The following is a 20,530-nucleotide window of genomic DNA, read 5'->3' as shown; positions in this document are numbered from 1 at the left end:
CTGCTCTTCTCCGTCCTTCATGACAAGTCAAAGCCAAAGAGACGAAGAGTGGTTGAGTTGTGTCTCCCCGCATTTAGCTGCTGGGCATAGTTCAAAGACTAGCAAAGAACAGTCCTTTGTACATTCCCATAAAATGTTTTAATGCATCCCTAATATTCACTGAAACGGATAAGAATTGGATATGAAAGGCCCTAACATCAATGAAGCAAGATCAGAATCTGTCTTCTATACGAAATCTATGTTTGCATATTACTGATGTCAATGACAATTGCTTAATAAAAACAGTCCCCAGTATCCTGGGTTGTTCTGACAAACAGAACCTTCCTGACCACCCAGCAGAATCGTTCTGACACTGTGGTCCGGGTGTCACAACACATCCTGGTTTCCTACGTTTTATTTCACAAATGTTCCAGTTTCAATGCTGAAGCCAATCAGAGTTTTAGAACCTCCCCATATACAAAAGTAACAGAAAAAAAGACCCAAACCAAACACAGAAACACCTTAGAAGCAATACACTGTATGTTATAGCTGTAGCTGAAATCTTGAGTCCAGATGTTTTCCTTTTTGTAAGTAGCATAAATGTCAAGTATAAACAGCAGTTCTGGTTTGGCCCCACTCCTATGGGTTTGGAAAACAAACTGCTGCTGCCTGATTTCAAATGATCAGAGTTTTATTGCAATTACATGTACAAGTCTTTTCCTTTCAATGCATCTATTACCAAATGATGCACTGGGCTAATTATCTTCAGAATACAGAGTCTCTCCGTGCTGCTGCTGAAAACATGAAAAAGACAAAAGTAAACCCTGGCAGAAGCTTTATAAAACACTAACTATGAGCAGTTTGACACAATCCTACAGATCAAGTATCACGTGCGAGTCTAGACATTACTCCAGAAAACAGGCAGAACCTGCCATGTTGTTTGTTAAACTACAGCAATGGGAAGAGTGAAAGCACCCAGAGATGCTCAGCTGTTAGACATTTCTATAAATTTCACATCAACATATTCCAGCTTTCAGGAGAGCATCCGAGATAGGTTTGTCTTTCTTTCACATGCAGCTAGCCTCTCATTTTGAAATCTGATTCTAATCTCCCTCAACAATCTGAAAAGCTACTCTGGAAAACAAAAGAACACGACCCCACCCCCCCTCCCCCATTTAACCTTCAGATGAAAATGCAAGCACTGAAGAGATAAAGGAATAAATCCGTCACAATTAAAAGAGACCATATGTAGGTTAGGCTAACCCTAAGCCCCACCCTTTCACGTTGAAAGTCGGAATGTGTGCCTAAGTATTATGTACTGAGATGTGGCTGTGCTGTAAAATGTTCTTAAAGAGAAACAACAGTAAGAAAACTTCAAGTAGTGCAAGTATTCTTATTCCAGTATTATTTTAAACTTGCTAGTGCTGTCCACGCTCTGGGCCAGCAGACCTTCGCACAACAGTCCAGCTCTGTCACTTTCTTTTCCTGCTGTGGAAGGAAAAATAGCACCTAAAGTTTCCTCAAACTGTGAAAAGCATTAAAAAAAAAAAAAAAAAAAAAAGATTGCTGAGCGTCTCACTGGAACAAGATTAAAAATAAAGCAAAGGATGTAATGAAAGGCAATACAGTGTGACGGAAAAAACGAGAAAACCACAAAGAAGTTCATGTGAGGCTAAGACTGATAGGCAGGGCTCGTGACTGCTTTCTCAGGCTCTTCTCCCTACTGGAATCTGGTAGACACCTTCCCCTTACAGTACTATGTGGCCATCAGTCCCACATGCCCACAGTCCAGGCTTGTCCATCTTCTCCCGTCAAGGTATGCAGCACCCAGCTTTGCTGGAGCACTAAAGGAGGTTTCCAGAGTGCTCCTCCTCTTGCTTTGGGAACCAGTCCCCTCAGTGTAACATCCAGTGCTGCTTAGTTTCAAGACAGAACAACCAAAGCTATTTTCACCTTTTCAAGACTACTGGTTTTGTTAAGATGTATGCCTACTGAAATGAAGACAGGATACTGCCCACCACGAGGTCTGACTGGGCTCTGCTACCCCAGAGCAGGGTGCTCGCAGGCACAAGTCATCCTGAGCTGACCTGTAATTTGGTAGACAAAAAGATGAAAAGATAAAGCCACAGAATGAACTGTCCAGGAAACTGCTAGGCATAAGGAATGTGATTTAACTAAGCTGCATCTTAAGTAAACAACATGTCCAAGTCCAAGGTCATCATCCCTTTTATGAAGGACCTCCTTGCTTCAGCAAGAGAACAGAAAGGAACTCAGGAACTACACAGATTTATTCTTTACTCCTCTTACCCAACTGACAAATAAGAAAGCTTTGTCCTTCCTCCCCATCCAACCAGCAAGAAAGTCTTTGGTAGGGGAGGCTGTTCCTTAAATTAACCAAGGATCTCTTGCTCCCTGCAGAAAAATTGGCTCCCTGACTTCCAAAACTGAGAGGTGGAAGGTCATTTTCAGTCTTGTCTTCAAAACTAATGAGCAATGCTGGTGCATTGTTTAGTATACAGCTGAATAGCCAACCTCATCATTTCCACAGACAGAAATCTTCTAAGGAAGATACTCTTATCTACATAGAAACCATTCCAGGCAAGATATAAGTACACATTTTTAATACTACTGCTTACTGCAAAGCATTCTCCTTGATAGAAGACTACTTTTTCTGCCAATAATAATTGACCCTAATTTAATGCAGTTTCCACAGTTTATGTCATCCTCGTCTACTTTAATATAAGCCAGGTATTTCCTCATTTAACTTAAAAATGCATAGGAGTAATGTGAAGAAACAACCACCTACCATGAAAAGGGCTTCATAGTTTTCAATCATCTTTTGTACGACAGCTATGATAGCAGTACTCTCTTCAGCTCGAGCTGAGCTCTGAACTGAGAATTCTTTGTCTGTAGATTTCTGCTTGTGCAACAAGTTAGGGCCAAAGATGGTAGCCAGGTTAAGTGATGTCATTTTGTTCCCAGTAATCTAGAAAACAGAATATAAATGAGGTGGGGTCCCCCAGGGTCTAATGTATACAGATATGTATATACACACATCGGAACCCCCCCCCCGCAACGTCCTGTCTCTTTTTGGACAAAGTAGGCAGCTAGGAACACATACTAGACTAGACAGAAATTATCTGAAAAATACGTCATACAGCTTATGAAATCAAAATTTTCATTGTCATATTTGGGATTGGACTACTTTTTTCCTCTTCTGTTCTTTTAACAGAGCAAAAAGCAGGGGTCATGTGCTTCCTCTCTGTGTCTCCACTTGGTTGCTATTCTGGGAATGCAGAAGAAGATGCCAGCAGTTTGACTATATAAGACTGTAAGTGAATTTCAGCTGTGACCCAGTATTTCTTGCAGGCTTTTTTTAAAGAACAAAAAAAATATCATAAGAGTTATTTTTCATTTGTTTCAGTTACATTTGAACTAATTAATTTTATAAAAAGGACAGGAAGAGGCACCAAAAAGAGGCAGTCAAAATAGCATTTCAAGAAATGAGTGGTACAAAACAAATCTTTTCAAAGTAGTATTTTAATTTTGTTTTTTGTGGCTGGTCATTTACTGAATACTCCAGTCAAACTTACAACCGTGCACTGACTGCACCTAGTTTTATTTTTTACAGAGCTCAACTAGACAGCATAGAGATGATAGTAAAAAGAGCTTTTCCTTTTGTCGGTGGGACCACTGTGTAATCTTGGAAAGACATCTGCACTAAGCGGGTGCATGGGCAATCTTAACAAACACGTTGACTCTTTGTTTAGAGACTCATCCCAGCACGACCGTGAGTACAGCACGCTCCCTTATTTGCGCACCACCACACACCCGGCTGTTTTTCGGGTGACCTGCTTTTTAAACACCGTCAGAGTACTGAACCACCAAGGATGCACAGGCATGCGGTGCCTCAAGTGTGCCAGGGGCAGCCTCTGGCTGTGCCTGGATCTGCATGTGCAGGCTGTTTGTACAAACAGTGAGTCTTAAGGGCAGCCTCGGGGCATCCCTTAAAAAATGTTGCAAACTTATCCACTGAAATTAACAGAATGAGTAATTTTAATGTAGTCATCCATCTTCATCTTTGTGAGAGAAGGGTTTTTGAAAGAAATTGTGAAGAGGGCCTGTGTGCCAAAGCTTGGCTGTTTTCCCTCCAGTGATAGCAAACAGTCTGCTAAAATACCTTCTCTTGCCCTCTACGTCTTTATTCACTTAATTATTCATGAATAGCTTAAATAATTGTGAGCAGAATACTGTATTATCTATAAAACGTATCCAATTGCACATAATATTCCTGATGCTTACAACACTGCCAGGATAGCTTACATAAATTTGCCTTGCCAAAATACCTGTAGCAGAGCTGATGTACTGTTAAGAGGAATGAAAGTGCCTTTAATAAAACTGTTGGTCCAAAGCAACTCTCTTAAGCAGCATCCTCTAGCCCTGCAATAAGATTCTCTTGGGATCATTTCTGAATGAACAGAGAACTCTTTGCAGGACCAGGGGGACCACGACCTTAGCTGGCTTACACATGTTTTTAAGCACAGTAAAACTGTTACAGGCTGCTCTTTTTAAAGGCTTTCCATCACAGTGGTATAGTTTTTTTTATCAACTCCTTGCTGAGGACAAAAATAATAGCATCTAAAGTGGATTTAAAAGTGAAATAGGCCTTGAAGTCACATACAGCACACTGGAAGTTAGGACTTGCGGCAGAAATTTGACAAAACTCAGTCTCAAAGTGCCAACTGTTAAAACCAGCCAACTGCAAAAGGTGTCCAAATTTGACAGAAGTTAGCAGAGTTTTCCATCTGGAAGACAAAATTCTCTAGGAGTTTCAGAAGAGTCTCAGAAGTAACCTCAGAAGTAGTCTCTGCTGCAGCTCAGGGGACAGAGAAGTCCTTCCCACAGATAAACTGGCACAATTTTGTCAAGCAGTGACAGACTGTATCTACCTCATTCGAAGTTAACAGAGTTGCCGCCTTTTGCAGAGCAGCTCACTAGTTCAAGCATTCTCCTGATAGAAAATGGGAAGCCTGGATTTTGAGATCTTCTCTAGCGTGAATGGTGTAGACGCACACATGTGAATACTCAGAAGTACAGCTCAGCCACATGGCTATGGGTGTTCTTGTCTCTGTGGCGTGGGTGCACTCCAACCTCTCCACTGAATTTGGTCCAGAATGCAACTAAGGAGGCCAGAAGGAAAACAGGCAAAGATGGACCCTGACTCCAACTAGTGATTAGGTCTGTCAGTTACAAGAACACAGCTGGAGTTCCTGTGCTTTATTTCTCATTCTTCACTACCCAGTGCACACAAGGAAGCTAAGAGAACCAAGAAGTGAACTGCTATGTCCAAAGGTCATAAAAGAAAGCAACAACAGAAATGAAAAGAGAATGAAAAAGCATACTCTTGAATGCCTGACAATTTTCTATGTGAATATTTTTTCCATAGAATATAATAGGATAAAACAAGGCGGGGAAAAAGGATGGGTAACATTAAACGTTCTTAACAACAAGGTCGATCATGCTGTGAATCTCGCAAAGGAAGTGGCAGATGCTTTACTGATTAAGTCATAGAAAAATTAAACTTTCACAGCCCTAGGAACATAGTAAATAGCTAAATAGCAAATGCGCAGGCAAGAATGTGAGATCTCTCCCATCTTTCAGGGGTTCGCCACCATCGTGTTTGTTTCACAGCTTTGAAGATCTCTTTTCAGATTATGAATTAAGCAAAGTCAAAGGACACGAGTGACTGCGACTTACCTCTTGGCCATCTTTGTCTGTGGTGTCTTCTGCGTGGCCAGCCACTGTGGAGAGGAACTGCAGCAGCCGGTGCAAAGTATCGCAGTTACAGGGAGGTAGAAGATAAATGAGAAGCTGTAAGGTGCTTAGCTGTTCATCTGGCTCTAATACTAAGAGGGGGAAAAGATACATTCTAAGAACATCACTCCAACTAACCTAAAAGCAGAACAAATATACTGTTCCCAGCCCAAAGGAAGGCGTAAGAATAGCTTTTTTTAAGGATCATTTTCATTACAATGTCAGAAGAAAAAGAGAAAACTCTAAGGAAATACCAAAAGTGTAACAAATATTGTTAGGGGATTTTTGTCTTGGTTGGTCAACTTTTTGCTCACAGGTTCATAGGATCTTTTCTCAGCCTATGAGAGTGCAAAATCCATGTTGCACATTCCATTACTCACCGGACACAAAAATTCTGCTTTATTTAGGTATAGCTGCTGGTATATACAGGGCACCGCTGGGAAGCATTCCAGTCAGGTTTATGCTTTAGCTATTTTAAATGGGTTTTCTTACAATTTCACATCTTGCAGAGGTACTGGGAGACTGGGAAAGCAACTAGGGATATAAAGGATGTTCTGCAACCACCATCACTTTAACCATCTAAAATGCAATGGTAGCCAGTGACAAAGGTGGGACAGAGGCAGGATCTCAGACATGAGGGCTGGAAAGAATCTGAAGAACACATACCAGGCAACAGCTTAAGCTTGAAGTGTCCAACTTTACTTTTTCCCAAATCTGGAAGACTCTGCACTCAGGTCTTAGGCAACACATTTGGGAGTACTTAATATGATGGCTTTGAGGACCATTAACTATGATGAAACTTGAACTTTTGAAGCTAGGTTTTTGAAGCCAGACCGGAATTAAAAGCATTAAACGTGCTAAGATACCAGGATTCAAATGGGAGTCTTGTCATCAGCTACAGCTGAACCAATGACAGCATCAGGATTTAATAGACAACATGAATCACATCCTATCTACAAATGCAAAAATAGTTATAAGAAGTGAAATCTTTGTTGTTCTAGTTTTCTGGGCTATACTTACACAGCATGAAAACCAAGGAAAGACCTCAGCAAATTTATACTATACAAATATTTGGAGCAAATCAAGGCTAGAGTATTAAATGCACAGAAAAAAAGAATATCGTTAGTAGAGATCAAAGAATTCAAACAGGTAAGCTTTTGAAAACAGGTAAATCAAGATGGTGTAGAGCTCACAGAGAGTGTTGATGAAAGGTGTATAAAGTTCTCTGGTGAGAAGCGGGTCAGGCATGTCACGCAGAAATTCCTTTAACAAAGCAGCAACATCATGAATGCTGTGCTCTTCGTCTAATACAACATCTATGCCCCGGTCAAACTCTTCACGTAACTGAAAAAGATCATGACACAAAACCACAGTCACTTATTGTCCCAATTAGTACATCCCAACACAGAAAATCTTTTAAGATGTAGATTTACTCATTTTCACTTTCCAGATTGGACATGACTAATTTTTGGTAAGGTCAAAGATCTAATTCATGTCTAATTGGTGCTTGTTCCATGATACGTAACTTAAGGTTTGTACCAGACTGTAATAAAATACAATTCTTTCTTTCCAGCTAATATATGGCACTCTTTTATGAAAAAATGTGCCCAAGTAAATATAATTTTTGCAGAAATGTAAGATTAATATCAAAGGCAGAAACCAGGGAGAGTAAGGAAAACTGCAAGAAAGGCTTTCTTATACCACCTTACCACATTATCCCTAGATTTTAGGGCCAGAAAGACTAAAATTGCATTTCGTAACATTGACGTTTTTGTACAAAAACATTAATAATAAGACAATGTTAATATCCACCAAACTCACAGTTCTCTTGTGATTTAAGACTGTATTTAAGCATAAGCAGCAAGCAGCCAGGTTCACTAAGACTTCATGGCATTTGTCCACACGCATCTTGCTCTGCCTTCCTAATTTAGTTATATTCACTAAGTGATCATCATTAGGGAGTTAACAAAGAGCAAGCTAATACCATTACGAGGTATTGCTATTTTTTTTCCCAGCTGCAGGCCTCAGACAAACTCTGTATAATTCAAAGGCATCACACTTCCCAAAGGCAGAAGAAATCCCTCTCCCACATCCAACATGCCTTACCAAAAGATAAAAGCCTGCCTTTCTAGACAGATTTCCCAGGACCAAGAGCAGAATACTTTCTTCAGGCTGAGCGCTCCACCTTTTACCCTCTTTTCATTTTTAAAATAGTCAAGATGTTTTAAAACTATTTCCTAGGAAAATTTCGTATCTTTGCTAATATTATGAGGTACCATGATCTCACATGTATCTTCTCAGAGAATAATTTTATCTAAATCTTACCAAACAATGACATTTGAGGTATCAGCTTTCTTTAGCAGGATTATTACAGACATATCGAAAAGAAGAAAGAAGGTAAGTCACAAGCAAACTACATGTCTGTGATGATCTGTGGCGAATCTTGATCACAAGCAAATCTATCTTGTGTGTGTATAGTGTGGAGGAATGTAGAAAATCCCGTATTTTCAGCTGAAATTGTGCTTTCATAATGGGTCTGAGAGGTATTCTGTAAAAACTACAGCCTCCTTTCTAATTTATTAAGACTACTTTTAACATTAATATGTCATTACTAATAATGAATAATTATGCCATGAAGACCAGATTTAGTTCTTTATCTAGTATTATGCTCCCCCCTGCTGATTTGTGGTCCAAGATTTTCCAGTTCCAACTTGGGGATTTCATTACCAGCTCAGTTCTACCCTTCAGACTGGTGGCAAATGCAGAACATCCCCGTGGAGCACCATAAATTACCTCTATCCACAAGATTGCTTCTGCACTTACTGCCCAAAAGCAGCTGAGGAAACAGATTAGCACTGCATCAGGAATACAGACTAACCAAATAGCTAAGTCATAAATTGCTGTTACAGTCTTGAATATGGCACTTCTGATCTGATACCCTGTGAGGCCTGGAGAGATGTCCTAATCAGCACAATATCACATAATCACTGGTGAAACATGGCCACGTTTCAGGCCCAAGTATCGTGGCTGTTAAAAACTGTGTATTTCTAAGTTTAAACTTTAGGTCTCTCAGATGTCATTCACAGGGAATACTTTCAGACTTTTGGAAGATACATCTGGTGAACCGCAGCATCCACCGGAGCTTAAGACCCGAGAGCTGAGGACACCCGTGCTGGCAGAGGGGATGGGAGAGCAGAGCTCCAGCCACGTTGCTGTTCAACCTCAGGGTCTGGCCGCTGCTTCACCTGCAGAGCTGCCGCCAAGTCACCAGCCCTAGCATAGAGGGCTGCCCACCCTAAGCTCGGCAACGATGCTCTGCTCAAGCATCTGTATCGTTTCTGGGCACAAGCTGGTAGCTGGCATCCTGATGTACCAGAGCTACCACCTTGAGTCAACACTAGCTCAGGAATCTTTGTCCTACAGCCCACTGAACGTGAAGGAGGTGGTTTGTTAACAGACGCACTTGTTCTAGATTTTCTCTTCGTGCTCACCAACCAAAAACCCTGCTGGCACATGCGTTTACTTACTCATGTATTTATTGCAACAAGCTACAGTTGAAATAGGACACTTTCTAACTGGGGGAGGAAAGGAAACAAAACTGTGCCTACTTTCTACACAAGAAAAACTAATGAACAGCTGCAAAAGCACACCAAAATCCGAGTACTGGGTTTGGCTTTCCATGGTTCAGAAAATGAGTGGAATTTTAATTGAATCCAGACTTTCCCACGTGTTCATGTTGACAGCATTTATTACTGTAACTGCAAGGACCAAGCTGATGCTTCCATGTTGCTTAATGAAATATATTATATATTAGTTCACCTAGTTCAATAAATTAGTCCATGTAATAGAATACATAAATACCCAAATCTCTTGATTTCCTCAGCTTTTGAAAGGACATTAAAAGAAAAACTAGTGAAAGTCATTGATGTTCGAAGTAAGGCTTAGTTTAGAAGTAAATGATACAAGCCCTCTGCTTTTTCTCCAGAGGTATGATGCAATTGTACTCATCCCTGAATGATAATACATGTTTTGACATTAAAGCTTATAATGCAAACGACAAGCAACTTACTTTTCAATACTTTATCTAGTTCAGTGTTGATCTAACAACTGCCTCTGCAGACCATGAATGTTTTTAGCTCTGTGTTACACCAGCCACTCAGCAATAGAAACTGCTAGAGAATAAGCTACAAATCAGTAGGCTATACTGTCCAACCACTCAGAATCAAGTCAGTTTAGCTATTCAAGGTAACCTTCCAGAGCACCAAATATTATACTGTGTAGTTTTTGCAACAAAAAACTATTATTTCTGGGATCAGATGCAGTCAAGCTTTCTTTTGCTTTTTTCCATTTGGTCTTTTTAGTCTTTTGCTTCCTGGCAGGGGTATTTTCCTGTAACTTTTTATCCCCCCCGTAAGCATCATGCAACCATTAAGCACTATTCCCTATTGCTCTAATTCAATGTGTATTCCCAACTTTTGGGAATAGCAATGCAGTATCTAGGGCTGAGGAAACAGCCACTTCTGACTTTGTCTGGAACCTAACTGTACACCATTTTTGCTTTTTCAACATTTGGCTGAGACTAGGACTTGGATGGGTCTGCTCTGACCTTCAAGTTTAACAGGGGTAAAAGAAAGGTGGTATTTGGGAGCAGCAATTTGAGGGTCAAAGAGATTGTTCTGTACTTGCATATTTTCTCATACTGTGAGTTTTCAAAAAAAGATTTACAGTTTGGGTTTACTTTGGGAGCTTCAGCTGTTTCTGAGATGAAACTAGCAGCCAAGATTTTTTTTTTTTCCCTACAGTGTAACCTTTGGAAAATTTCATCACTGTAGTCTATTTGGATCTCCAATCCTGTGCTACTTCTGCAGAGCAAAACATACAGAGACTGTTAACCCGCTGAGAACCTGACAAGGATTTCACCAGATGTAAAAGATGACTGGAAATGGCCTGTTATGAGCCATTAAAAAAAACAATAAAGTCACTGACCCAGAAAGCCTGAATTTCACCAGGTGACAGATGGGGAGGAAATCACTTAACAGAAAGGAATCAGGTTTGTTTGTATCGTAGCTGATGACGGAAAAGCCTATCCATATCCACTCACCTGTCTCACTCTCTTTTTTGAGCTTCCAACTCTGAATATTCCTACAGTCTGGAGACCTGCAAGTATAGCACATCAGACAACCATTTTATTGTTTAATTTTCTGCTGAAAATTGCATTGAACCAAAGCAATCTGGGCTATGTGCGTACTTAAAACAATAAAAAAACCACAACGTATTTCTCTACAAACCTGTACTTACCACGCTGAGGCAAAACTCAGTTGTCTTGGACTAAGAAGCCATTGACTGTAGCTTTTAAGGACCTCACATCACCTAACCTGCAAAACGGCATCTCCGTGACATTTCTTGTGATGCCATTTTGGTAGTGCCACTGCTACTCTGTGAGGAACAGAGGTATGCAGAGAGTGAAGCACTGCTCAGCATCTGGAGGTGGCACTTCCAGGACTGACAACAAAGCAAACAGGCAATAACTAAATACTTGGGCACTGAGCTGTGTCTTTGGATACAGGAAGCAGTTGATGTTTGGGGTTACCCACCGGCTCTATAGAACCTGTCAAGACAAAGCTGAGAGTTTCCTTCAGAAGGACATAAGTACAGCACACTCAGGCAGATTGCGAGAGCTAAGAACTCTACCTGGGAGTTGCGTGCAGTTTTGAGGGTAGGAACAGCTACTATATAGAGGGAAAGCTGTAAAGAAGTACTGTTGTACTTCAGGCAAAGAGCTGAAGGTGTACCTCTTGTGTCATTTAGACTTAAAGTGATTTGGAAATGGGTGTTGCCTGCTGTTCCATAAGAAATCAGTTCAAACCTTCTTCTAGCCCTATAGATACTGCCAAGGCCAAGTGTTGGGTTCTGCACTTGGGTCATAACAACCCCACGCAGCGCTACAGGCTTGGGGAAGAGGGGCTGGAAAGCTGTCTGGATGGAAAGGACCTGGGGGTGCTGGTCGACAGCGGCTGAATATGAGCCAGCAGTGTGCCCAGGTGGCCAAGAAGGCCAACGGCATCCTGGCCTGTATCAGAAATAGCGTGGCCAGCAGGAGCAGGGAGGTGATGGTCCCCCTGTACTGGGCACTGGTGAGGTGACACCTCGAGTCCTGTGTTCAGTTTTGGGCCCCTCACTGCAGGAAAGACATGGAGGGGCTGGAGCGTGTCCAGAGAAGGGCAACCGAGCTGGTGAGGGGCCTGGAGCACAAGTCTGATGAGGAGCGGCTGAGGGAGCTGGGGCTGTTTGGTCTGGAGAAAAGGAGGCTGAGGGGAGACCTGATTGCTCTCTACAACTGCCTGAAAGGGGGTTGTAGTGAGGTGGGTGCTGGTCTCTTCTATCAAGTAACAAGTGATAGGACAAGAGGAAATAGCCTCAAGTTGGGGCAAGGGAGGTTTAGATTGGATATGAGAAAAAATTTCTTTACTGAGAGGGTTGTCAGGCATTGGAACAGGCTGCCCGGGGAAGTGGTGGAGTCACCATCCCTGGAGGTGTTCAAAAAATGCGTAGATGTGGCACTTCAGGACATGGTTTAGTGGGCATGGTGGTGTCGGGTTGATGGTTGGACTCGATCATCTTAAAGGTCTTTTCCAACCTAAACAATTCTATGATTCTGTACTACCAGAATATCAAACAAACGATAACGTGGTTGTCGAATGGACATAGTTTTCCAAGTAACAGAAACTGAAAAATTTGAGAGTAAAGGCACCTTAGAGGTGACATGGTCTTTAGCAATGAGAATGAGAGGGGAAATCTTAGAGACTTAGGCAGCTGTGCACATAATATCATTTTACACAGTTAGACATTTTTTGCAAAAAGGATTAAATTATCTATAAGCTTTGAAAAGTCTATGGTCTAACAAAGGCTACTCTGCAACATTCATTTTCACTACTGGCATACAGGAGATGTAAAATAACCTTGCAAAACAAATGCCTTTTGGTAGCCATGAGGCTACACTTGCTTGCTAGAGATGTGTAGCTTCACAGTGGTGTTTGGAGTTGCAGATTCTCGTCAGAAAAATTCAGATAGGATTCTGCCTTTTAGTTTCTAGTCTCAACATGACAAGTCTCTTCAAATATTCTTCTGTCTTTGCGTAACAGAAAATTACGTTGATGGAATAACATATAGTAAACCCAGGAACATTGGCAGGGAAACATCTGAGATGGAGATACTCATACTGGGCAAAAACTGGAGGCTGGTTACCAGTTCCTGCACAAACACACAGTATTTGTTTTACACTGAGGGTCTGCAGGAAGTCAAGCCTTTACAACTCTGGGACATGATTCCAGGGAAAACAGGGAGGGTGAACAAGGCCAGGGGCTTTTATGGCTAAAAACATAACTATTTTTTATCATATACTGTTCAAAATGAGCATTTAAAGCATTTGTGAGAAACCCCTACGTGATTTGCTGCTGAAAAATTGGCCTAAAGGACTTACAAATACAGGCAAGTATTTTCAGAATCAGAAACCTAGTCCATCATACAGCCTGGAATGGTGTTGCTACAGGATTGTTGCTAGAACAGAAAGTCCTCTATTATCGCTAAAGCCAACAAGCAAATAGTAGTGTCTGTCTTCTGCAATCTTTACATTTCTCAAAGTCAACCAATCCTGATGACTGTTTTGTGCATGGCAGATTAAATTGGAAATTGAAGAACATCAATATTTGCCCCAAATTATCTCAGATTATTGTGTTCTGAGGTACTACAGTGCACTCTTAGAAAATGCACCCCCAAAAAATCATAAATTTTCTTGAAAAGGAAACTTTAATGTAAAGCAAATATTTTAGTAACAAACATTGTATAGAAAAGAATCTTTGTTATGACAGTGGGTTAACTGGATTAAGAAATTTATCACAAACGTTCAAGTGACATAAAATCACAGTATGCAAAGGATACTCAGCAGAATGGGTTTTTTGGGCAACTCAGACACTTTTATGTTCTCCAAACTCAGCTACCCTTGCTTAAAGGGATGGAAGGAATTAATCTCAAACTTAATCATCCCTACACTTATTTGTCAGCCATGGTATCTAATTTGTGTAAAAGGCTAACAATGACTCTCTTTCGCAGTTTTCCTTTATATATTTGTAAGCAACATGGTTTTCAATTACGTATTGTAAAAGCTCAGCATTATTATTTAAATTGCAGTCCCTCATCTGCAAAAGCCTTTCATTCAGAGTCAGTAAATGATTTCTTTCTGGTCAAATTAGGCATCAAATGCATCATTTGGTGTTGCAGTCACCATTACTTAATGGTTTGTTTATTATCTGGCCATGTGATAACTCCATCTTGCTGTGGCCAAGTTATTTCAATTCTCATTAAAAATCTTTACAAGACTAAGATACATTGGGAGAGATGTTGAACAGATACCTTGATTAACTATTGTTTCCGCATTACGTAAAGCTGGTGGGAGGTTTGTGTCTGGATGATCACGAAGAAATGAGAAGAATATTGGCAGGAGTTTATAACTCCCTTCGGAGAGAGCAGGCCTGAGCCTGAGGCTGGTCGGGGGACTCAAGCCAGGGACAAACTGAGTAGCCAGCCTGTAAGCCTTGTAGTGAACTGGAAAAAGCTTCTTGGAGCTTAATATAATTTAGTATGGAATTTTTTTCTTTCTCTGAGCCTGTCTTCAAATGCTGTTTCTAGTTAAGTCCTGCACTGTAGTATAAACAGTTAATTTAGCTTTTACACCTTAAGTCATTTTGAAGAATGGCTCCAGGCTGACTGGCACATTTCAGACTTTCATTCTCAAGGTATGGGTAAACCCTTGGGGTGTGAAGAGCCATTCCTGCAGAGCTGAGCACTCCAGTACGAGATGAATGACCTCCAAGAAACGTCTCTTCCCCCCTGCTGTATGGGCCAGTTTGCGAGCTTGTAGCAGAGATCCTTAGGTAAGATACCATCCAAGTAATTATTTGTGAGGCAGTATCTTTAGCAAGAGGCAAAATAGGAGGGAAAGCATCTGACTTTCAAAGATGTCCTTGCAATTTGAAGTATATGCTTGCTTCTCAAAATACACACTTATTTATATTATAGTAAAAATATATCTGCCATTCCTGGGAAAACAAAATATTCTTACCATGCTTTTCCAAGTGCTGGCAGCAACTATCTACAAGCCGGGGAACCTGCCTGTAAATAGGGTTCAGGCTTAGTTTCTTATCTCTTGCCTTTTCTTTCTTGCTCTGGGCTTCTGCTGGCAAAGAGAGCTGGAGAGCCTCTAACAATCGTGACTGATTGTCATCAAGATCTGTAATAGAGTCGACAGACATCGCGCCCTGTAAAATACACACACACGAACAATCAGTACAGCTGGAGAAATCTAAACACCACAGGACCTTATCTAATAAAGACTTTTGCCCACCTGCATTTTAAACAAACTAACATAAAAATATAATTTGCTACACAGTTTTTGTAAATTAATGAAGTTATAATACCAGTGTAATGGATGGGAAAGTCACAATGGTACCAATGCTATTATTACCATACTACAAGGAATACAAATCAGGTATTGAAAAAACTAAATTCTTTTCACTCACTCAGCATATCTTTTTATTGTTGTAAGCCTGCACATACTGCAGGACAAGGATGAATCACGGTCTGTGTGTGCACCTCAGCAGTATAATATTTATGTGCGTGGAGATATATACACATTTTTAAACCCAATTCCCTACTTCCTCTGCAGCTTGGGCCATTGTATCAGTGAAAATGATGCAAATAGATTTACAACCATACACCAAATACAGTTAACTAATAACACAAATACATACAACGGCGGAGATTGAAATAATCCCATGTTATCACAGAACAAAGACACACCAGAGAAGTAGAGGGGTAGTATTTTTTAGATAATTCTACTTCATTTATCTTAATATTTTAAAATCATTACAATTCCAATGAAAGCTTTGAAAACTATGTTTTGATTACAGCAAGGCACAGAAGTTCAAGCAGTCTGTAAAGCATAAAGCAGCACAAGCAGCAGGAGGTTTATGGCATCTTCCAATGTTCACACTTGAAAACTAAGATATTTTTTTTCCAACCACAAGATTACTGTCACTTCAAAATGACCGTTTCCCTCAATTCTTATTAAAGTAACCAGGCAAAAACATTTTAGGGGACATCTAGGCTTATAAATAATAATAAACAAAAAGAAAAATTTTCTTTTTAATTCTCATTAGAAATATCTATTGTAAATTATTTTCTTTCTTTCTGAAACAAAGGATACATTTTACTATAACATAAAAGGTACTGTACAAGGATCCAGCATGTCATCCTAAGAAATAATGAAGAAAATGTAAATTCCCATTCAAAACTTTGCTGACAACTCTAATTTCTTAAAAGCACGCTATTCTGCTGCCAGGTATTTCACAGGCTGCTGGTGAGACCTCTACGTCTATTAAGTGAGAATTGTACAACTGCTAGGAAATTTCAAGTTCTAGAATTATTTTCTTCCATCAGGCTAGACAACTGAACTTTACAAAGATTTCCGATTCATAGGCAACTCATACAAAGTCCACTGAGATTTCGAATTAATTTAAAAATTTTTAGTTCATAATATCTTTTTAAAAAAAAGCATCTAACTTATCAGGTATAGTTCTGTTTATTATAACTCATGGAAGACTTATAAATAAAACACAGTGAAGTTTTTAGATTTTTTTGGACCCATGTCTCTAAACAATTACTAGACCCTTTAGAATGCAACTTTGACCTTGATTTCTGATGTCTCTCAGAAATACATTTGCTTGATTCCCTTTACCATTTCCTGCCAAAAGCAAACAAAAACAACCCCCAAACCAAACAAGAATCTCTGGCTATGATCCATGCGTGCAAAATTCCAACTGAACAATTTTTCTATTTTGTTTTTAAGAGTTTCAGGTTTCAGACATCAAAATTAGTCGACTGACACTGAAAATCCTAACACCATCCTCGCAGCTGCAGCTCCCAAGCAGCTCCTGTACGACAGGTGCCCTCCTTTATACCTTGTCTTTACTGGTCCTTCCCTGCCTGCAAAGCATCCTCACCTCATGAATCACTATTATCACAGAGTCACTTAAGTCGGATTCAGATCCCTAAAATAGATGTAAATACAGTCAGTTCGCCATTATCCTTGGGCATTTTATCAAAATTGTGGATTAACTGGGGCATTGAGCTGGCTTTACGAAGAGTGACCTTGAGTTCAGTGGCTGAAGTACAGCACTGCTTGGCAATACCAAGTCCAGGCCAGCTCTGATTTTAAATTTCAAAGTGCACAGGAAAACACTACCAATATACTCCATGGATCCAGCTCAAAGTCAGCCAGACCTATTAGCTTGGGCTCAGCCAGACCTATACAACAGCTGAGGAACAATGCAGGAGATCGTGCACATTGCTACTCCACTGCTCCGGGACTATTAACACAGACACAGTGCTACCTGGACTGCAATGCCCAGCAACCAAAGAAAAATCAAGTTTCATCTACTAGGCATTACCTTTTGCATATAATGGATACCAGTCCCTATGCCCCTACAACAAGTTCAAAATCTAAATAAACTGGGCAAGTCTTAAGCTAAGCACACAAAAACACGAAGGAAAGTAGGGATTAAAGAGGAGATGGAAAGTGCAAAAAGAAAATGAAGCCCAGAGGGACAGGTGTGGAACGAAGGTCAGATGAAGCTTTTCTTTGCTTTTTAAGGGTTATAAAAGGCTTTTCTCTTTTGAAAAGATGAGCAATATTACAGAGTATGCATGGGATCAAGTACTATCCATGGCAGATCCATTTTCACTCTATATGTTATGCTGTTTGAGTAGTAAAGCAGTATGACTGAGCTCCCGATAGTTGAATAAATTCTGACTGCATAATATATATATTTAAAAATAATATATTAACGGAGAGTCAGAATATTGTCTATAATAAGCACACAGAAAATGCCTTGCTGGATGACCAGAGTCTCAACTTCCAACTGCTGGGCAAAAATCCTACACAGAAAATGCAGCAAGTGATTTCTGTCTAGCTCTTGGAGGAGAGATAACCACAGCACTCATACCGTCAGCTCTGCAGCCAGCATTACCTTATATCCCTTTTACTGAAAGCCTCAGCTGCCTGTTCATATGGTCTGGACAGGCCAATAGATGTGCATTATGGGTATATAAGAATGAAACATCTTCAAATATCATGCCCTCAGCTATCTGCAGACAGAATGTAGACTTCGAGCTTCAGCTGACAGCTAGAGGGAAAGAAGGCAGGTCATGGGGCTCTTCAGTCGCCTCTTAATTTGCAATTAACTCCAGTTCTACTCCTCTTAACACCATGGCTTTAAGAGCTCTACATAGCATTTCTCTGAAGTAGGTTTTATCCTAGGGATGAAAGACGGTGAGAATCCTAAGAAAATACTTTATTGCCCAGGGTCTGTTCTTGTACCCCAAATTCTCTCTCAGATTACTTAACAGGGGTTTTTATTGGAAGTATTTTATTACGCATTTTTTCCTCCCTCCATTGCAAATGAAATTCAAAAGCAGTAATTCTAGAACCTCTATCCCATGGTAACAACAACAACAACAAAATCTACTACTGTTACTAGCTGCAATACTGGAAAACTGGAAATTTCAGAGCATAAAATTTATAAAGAACAGAACCCTGCAAACAAATGGTCTACCAGGTACCTATCTTACATGCAGGATTAACGTTCAACCCAAACCACCGCACTGTGCTCTGCTGCCAAAGGCATCTTCATAGCCTGTATACAGAAATGTCCTTCAAAGAGCCTGGTACAAATTTACTCTGACGAGTTCTTACTTACCATCAAAGACATGATAGAATTAAGACCATAGGGGTTTTTTACTAATACTAGGATAGGGCTTAATAATTACATTTATTTCCAAGTTTGTGGAGCTAGATTAACATAAGTATACATATAAATATCAATCACATAAGTTTAGTCTTCCCCAGCTGAAAAAATTAGGTTGAAGACAGATGGAATTTGTTAAATCTAAAAGACCTAGACAGAAGAAGGTGGATAAAGGGAGTGAAGAGGAAGACTTCTAAATAATCTCTCTGCCACTTTGCGATCTGTAACAGACTTGCACAGTCCATATGATCTTTTCCCAACAGCACCAGAGAAAGAAGATTTCCACTACAGTTAGAATTTTTTGCTATTGACCAGGCCGGCTTCCACCTGAAAAAAAAAATCACTGTTCGAACATGACAGAAGAAAATATTCCACAAACCACAGACACAATGGGGTTTTTTCCTGCTCCAGCTAGACCCTCTGGACCTACTGACAAGCACCACATTGTGATGGGTCTACTTACACGCCTCCTTGCTCGTGGTGCTGGCTCGGGTGTGTTAGGAGAAGTGGATTCGTTCGGTGTTTCTGAGGTTGAGCTAAGAGATGAGTTACTGCTTGAAAGTTCTTTGTTCTGCCTTTTAGTTCCGAACGGCAAGAGAAAGGCCACAAAATCTGAAACATCTTTTTGCTCTTCTCTCTGAGAGTCTTGCTTGAGCTTGTAGGCCCGGTCATTAGCAATCACTTGGGACAAGGGCATTCCAAAAGCCTGGGGAATAAATTCTGCGAGAACAACAACAAAATTAATAGTTACTGAACATCTGATATTTATTTAGTACAAAAAGAATTAAGCTGCTAAAAAGAAAACCAATCTGAAGTCCCTTTAAATATATAATAATTCCAATGAGGTACTGGACTGCATAATAACAACAACAACAACATTCAAACAATAAAATAATAGTGGAAATGTGCCAGGTAATTGTAGCCCATGGTATCTGAATCTTGTTTCCAGTTGGATCATGCAAGATACACCACACAGAATCTTAGAAAATCACTTGGGAGCAGACCTAATTAAGATCTTAACTTCCACTGAAAGCAACTGGAAGTCAGGCACTTCTGGCTACATCTAGATAGTGCAGAGACATCAGGGGCACTGGTAACCTAATCCTGAGACTGGGGAGCCTAGCTGGCCCGTGCCACAGCTCTGTCATGTTTCAGACCCCTTCACCAGGTTTCTTTCTCACAAATGCTCCAGGGCACCAGAGTCAAGGGGTACAGGTACGTGCATGGGTCTCATCCACCATTCAGACTAAGCCTTAAAAGATATAGTTTTACTGCTTTAACATAGCAGTGAGATTAAACCAGTTTAATAGTGGTATATCAGTATAAAGCTTCTTTGTAACAGTACAAAAATACGTATGGACATATAGAAATACAGGAGAATACAGGTTTCTCTCAATTAACAAAAAGAACATAATCCCATCCCGCATCAATATAACTATAATGTACAAAACCAGCATATACTTCAGGTCTCAAAGTAAAATGCTGAACTATTTTACAAAATAGAAAAATACTCTACAGTGAATCAGCCAACAACAACTAACACTGAAATTCTTGTCATTAAGTTTCAAATCTAGACCTATCTGAGATTAGCAGAACCAAAACCATTGGGCCAGACTGCCAACTACAACTGTTTTGTGCTCCAATTGAGTGAAAAAATAGCTATTGACTCAATTCATCCTGGTGAAAATGGAGAAACCATCTACTAGGTTCCAGTTTCAGACCTGCCTGTATCACGAATAAATAAAGCACCAAAGATTACAGGCAACATTTTTTTTTAAGTATGAAAAAAGGAACAACAACAACAAAAAAGCAAACAAACAAACAAAAATCCTTATCCTTCTCTTTTGCCACAGTCGTCTAAATGATTAAAGGCCAAA

At 40.1% G+C, this 20,530-nt stretch overlaps 1 protein-coding gene across 8 annotated transcripts in view; it reads right to left on the bottom strand.

Annotated features, from left to right (window-relative positions):
* The window catches only part of ARHGAP6 (Rho GTPase activating protein 6), a 338,919-nt gene that overhangs the window by 13,494 nt on the left and 304,895 nt on the right, over positions 1-20,530 (bottom strand). For all 8 annotated transcript variants that reach the window (XM_052773837.1, XM_052773828.1, XM_052773831.1 and 5 more), the window contains 6 exons: positions 19,117-19,373; positions 14,912-15,107; positions 10,895-10,950; positions 6,987-7,137; positions 5,737-5,885; positions 2,786-2,965 (listed from right to left, as the gene is read on the bottom strand). In XM_052773837.1, the coding sequence (XP_052629797.1) occupies positions 2,786-2,965; positions 5,737-5,885; positions 6,987-7,137; positions 10,895-10,950; positions 14,912-15,107; positions 19,117-19,373 (989 nt within the window). The remainder of the gene's footprint in view (positions 1-2,785; positions 2,966-5,736; positions 5,886-6,986; positions 7,138-10,894; positions 10,951-14,911; positions 15,108-19,116; positions 19,374-20,530) is intronic.

Source organism: Harpia harpyja, chromosome 22 (genome assembly GCF_026419915.1).
Source record: "Harpia harpyja isolate bHarHar1 chromosome 22, bHarHar1 primary haplotype, whole genome shotgun sequence".
Taxonomy (NCBI): domain Eukaryota; kingdom Metazoa; phylum Chordata; class Aves; order Accipitriformes; family Accipitridae; genus Harpia; species Harpia harpyja.
This window is presented reverse-complemented; position numbering and strand designations above follow the sequence as displayed.